Source organism: Babesia bigemina, scaffold Bbigscaff_73292 (assembly GCF_000981445.1).
Source record: "Babesia bigemina genome assembly Bbig001, scaffold Bbigscaff_73292".
Lineage (NCBI taxonomy): Eukaryota > Apicomplexa > Aconoidasida > Piroplasmida > Babesiidae > Babesia > Babesia bigemina.
In genome coordinates, this window is record NW_012237287.1 from 1 (window position 1) to 4,609 (window position 4,609).

At 44.5% G+C, this 4,609-nt stretch overlaps 1 protein-coding gene across 1 annotated transcript; it reads right to left on the bottom strand.

Moving 5' to 3' along the window:
* Nucleotides 1-2,970, bottom strand: BBBOND_0004790 (hypothetical protein, conserved; the record flags this gene model as incomplete). The annotated part of the gene is made up of 1 exon (XM_012915310.1): nt 1-2,970. A coding segment is annotated over one exon (2,970 nt), but the record flags the coding sequence as incomplete, so codon positions are not given.
* Nucleotides 2,971-4,609: the final 1,639 nt, after the last annotated feature.

The following is a 4,609-nucleotide window of genomic DNA, read 5'->3' on the forward strand; positions in this document are numbered from 1 at the left end:
CGTCGGCGTAGGATGCGGGGCGGATGGTTTCGAGAGGGAGGAAAGGGCGGAGAGGTGGGTGAGGAATTTGTGATTGTACTTTGTTATTTTGTTAAGCATGGTTCTCACAGCTTTGCCAATTTGAGAAAGTGCGTTGTGCTTGGCGCCGATATCGTCACTTGAGGCTACTTTTTCAAGCAGGTCACCTATGAATGATGTTGCCGGGCGAGAGAAAGACGCTAGGTTGGTCAAGTCAGCGCGTTGAAGATGCATCTCAGAGAATGTTGCTAACTGCTTCATAAACCCTTTCGCACCCTTGTCGGCGTCCTTTGTTATTTCATCGGGTAGCCCATAGAGGTCATTCTTGCATTTGCTGGAGAACTCTGTTAGAAGCAATTTGATAAAGGCGATATACCTTTTACGTAATTCATGAATGATATCAGTTTCGCCTTTTGTCACTTCAATGTTTGCGTCCTGCTCGAGATCTTTGACGATTTGTTCTCCGGCTTTGTCGGCGAATTGAGTGAGGAAATTGTTCGTCAAGCCGATGACAGCGCCCAGCTGAGTTGTTCGAAGGTCATCAATCAGGCCATGAATGCGTTTTAAATTAACGTCAATTTTCGTACTTTTCAGTACATTCAAATTTATTTGAACGTCTTCTGCGGCGCGTTTAACGTCACGGCAAAGAGCGTCAAGAGTTTTGGTGACCAGCTCTAACTGTTGTCCGGCTTGCTCGTTGAGGTCGGAAATAGATTTCAACGCGATGTCTGCAACCTGCTCCCTAATATCTTTTATCTTAATTGGAAGTTCACCGTTTAGGTTTTCTATATTCCCCTGCGAGGTGGCTACGGTATCTTGGTTAACGTGCCTTTCAAAAGTAGTGAATGTTTTAGGAGCAATAGTGGAAATTTTGTTGCCTTGCACACCTGCACTGGTCATGTCATCCACTCCAATCTCCTTGTTGAGTACGCTTTCTCCACCGTCGGTTTTGAAATCGCCGTCTTTGAGGTTTTTCTCGTAGGTCCCGTGGAAATTGGACATAAGATCACTGCCGAGTTTATAATTGTTTACTTCGCCATTCGTCTTAAAAAACTCGCTGTCGAATTGACCATGATAATTCGTAATGGCAATTTTAATGTTTTTATCAAAATCTCTAACTAGCCAAGCGAGTCCTTTAGCGTCTTCCTTCGCGCCTTCGTAGTACTCAACTTTATCGCCATCCTGATCCTTTTGTACACCACTGCTAATTTTCTTCACCTTAACATCCATGACTCCTGCCAGCGCCTGTACATCCGTCTTCACCTTTGTGTTGATCCCTTGCATGACTGCTTTGACTACCTTGTCAGAGTGAGAGGCTACAGCTTTAGCAATTGCACCTAATGCAGTGAATAAAGATTTTACATCTTGTTTTGTAATTTGTTCCGCGACGGTAGCGCTAAGAGTATCTATTTGAGAAAACGCCTGTTTGAACTCCTTTTTAAAATCGTCGAATATGATGTTCCCCAGTAGTGTTTTTACCTCAGTAAGATCGGGTAGCTTATCGAGTGTGTTAACAGTGGATAGTGATTTGAGCGCCTCAGCGATTCCATCCTTAATCGGTGATTTTCTAAGTTCATCTTGTAGGTTATTCCCGCCTGCATACGATGCAAGTCTTTCTAACATCTGTTCACCTATCTTCGTAATACCCGTCTGAAGTTTCGACATGACTTCTTCGTCCAGTATCTTGAAATATACTTTGAGCTTTTGAAAAGGATCGTTGTTACCCCTAAATGCGTGAATAAATTTCATGTCGGCTGTGCCAACATTTTCCAGCTCTTTAAGTCTTCCAACGTCACCATGAAGTGCCTGAATTGCTCCATCGATAGCTTGCTTAGTGGCAGCAAATTGTTTAGAAAACGTTTCTACACCACCTACAATGGGATGCAAGCCACTTTTAATCTTTCCCTTCAACGTCGTCAAATCCTGTTTCACATTTGTTTCCAACGTCTTACCTAATGCCACAACTGCTTTTTTTATGTTAGCTTTAACCTTCCACAAATCTTGCTTAAGCGCATCATTCATCGTTATCACCTGCGTAAGCGCCAAGCTAACTTTCTCCTGAACAGTTTTTTTTGCCGCCTCTCCAGCTCTAAAAAGCTCCTCCGCTTTCATCCTCAACTCTCTTGCAGCGTTGTCAATTTTGTTGCGTTTGACATTGGTGTCACCGCCGTTGTCCCACTTGATTTCCTCCAATATTTTCTGCGCATTAACCCGCGGGTGTTCATCTATGAACTTTTTAACATCTTTCATCCACTTCTCTAACTTCTCGAGATGCTTAGTTAAGTCGACATTTATGTCCACCAGTTTAGTCTGCATTTCACGAACCCTATCTTTCAGCCTCTCGACAAGATCTTTCACTTTTTTTTTAATATGCTCATTTACCTTACATTTAACGTCGTGAAGCTTTGTTTTAATTTCTGCTTCCATACTGTGTAAATCATTCTTTTCATGTTCTGCCAACTTGTTCAATCGTTTACTCTCATGCTTAATATTTTCACGCACATTCTCTATTTTAGTTATCAAATTAGGATTTAAGTCTTTCATTGCGTTTCTTAGTTCCTCCGCATTATTTTTCATATCTAAAGCTGTATTAAATTCGTCGGCTTTTTTTAGACATTCTGCCACTGTCTCATTGGCGGCTTCGATGAGATTACCAATTTTCACGGGGTCATCCGCATTTCGTGGAGGCAACAATTTTTCTAATCTTTCTGCTGAATATTTATCTGCATCTTTCTGCATTTTTGTTAATACATCACTCACCTTTTTATTAGACTTCATGACAGCATCATTATACCCCCGCACCCCTGCGACCACCTTTTCAATCGCTTCATTAAAACCTTTCTTACCAAGGTGTTCATGAGTCTCAAGGGACTTAATTGCTGTTGTAATTTGCTCTTTATGCTGCCCTAAATGCTCTTTGATGTTACTGAGAACACCACTCAAAAATCCCATCACCCCGTCACACAGCCTATCCAGGTCGGAGTACACAATGCCTTTGCCAGTGTAGCCTTTGGTCTCAGAGTTGAAGCCTAGGAAGGTTTCGAGGCCGGAGCAGAGGTTAGTGAGGATGTTAGTAGGGTTGTTATTTGAGGTAATTTAAAGGTTTTAAATTTTGTCAAATTTCTTGTCAAGCTCCGTAGGCGGCACATGGTCAGGGCAGTGGCAAGAGGTGGAAGAGGGGAAGTGAAGGGGGACAAAGCACAAGTTATTAGGATGGTTTAGAGAGGTCATAGCGGTATTGTAGAGTGGATTAAGGGGCGATGTGGAGTGGATAAGGGGCGATGTAGAGTGGGTTAAGGGGCGATGTAGAGTGGGTTAAGGGGCGATGTAGAGTGGGTTAAGGGGCGATGTAGAGTAAGTAAAGGGGCGATGTAGAGTGGATTAGGGAGCGATGTAGAGTGGGTAAAGGGGCGATGAAGAGTGGGTAAAGGGGCGATGTAGAGTGGATAAAGGGGCGATGAAGAGTGGGTAAAGGGGCGATGTAGAGTGGGTTGAGGGGCGATGTAAGGTGGGTAAAGGAGCGATGTGGAGTGGGTAAAGGGGCGATGTGGAGTGGGTAAAGGGGCGATGTGGAGTGGATTAGGGAGCGATGTATAGAGGGTTAAGGGGCGATGTGGAGTGGGTCAAGGAGCGATGTAGAGTGGATTAAGGGGCGATGTAGAGTGGGTTAGGGAGCGATGTAAAGTGGGTAAAGGGGCGATGTAGAGTGGGTAAGGGAGCGATGTAAGGTGGATAAAGGAGCGATGTAGAGTGGATAAAGGGAAGATGTGGAGTGGGTTAGGGAGCGATGTAGAGTGGATTAAGGGGCGATGTAGAGTGGATTAACGGGCGATGTAGAGTGGATAAGGGGCGATGTAGAGTGGATAAGGAGCGATGTAGAGTGGATAAGGGGCGATGTAGAGTGGGTAAAGGGGCGATGAAGAGTGGGTAAAGGGGCGATGTAGAGTGGGTTAGGGAGCGATGTAGAGTGGGTAAGGGAGCGATGAAGAGTGGGTAAAGGGGCGATGTAGAGTGGGTTAGGGAGCGATGTAGAGTGGATAATAATCACCACTTTGGTCACCATGTCATCGCTGCCGTGACCATGTCATCGCTGCCGTAACCATGTCATCGCTGCCGTGACCATGTCATCGTAATCATTATTAGGTTTTTTAGGTTGTTGAGATTGAAGTTTATTAAGTTCTTCATCACAGTGCTTAATCTGCTTCTCGTAGTACTGACAGTAAGTCTCTTTATCAGAGTATTTGAAGGGGCAAGAAAGCTTAGATTTTTCGGCATTAAGGGACTTCGTCAGCCTTCTCAATAGCCTCCTCAATCAACTTTTTCAAAGCTTGAGACAACTCACCAAGACCCTTACCATTCTCACCATTCCCATACCTAACCTGGATCAACCAGTCGATGGACTCAGTCAGAAGGGTAGGGAAGGGTGTCAAGGCACAAGTGATTACGATGGTTTAGAGAGGTCATAGCGGTATTATGGCGAGGTAATTCAAGCGATGTAGAGTGGATAAGGGAGCGATGTGGAGTGGATAAGGGAGCGATGTAGAGTGGATAAGGGGCGATGTAGAGTGGATAAGGGGCGATGTAGAGTGGG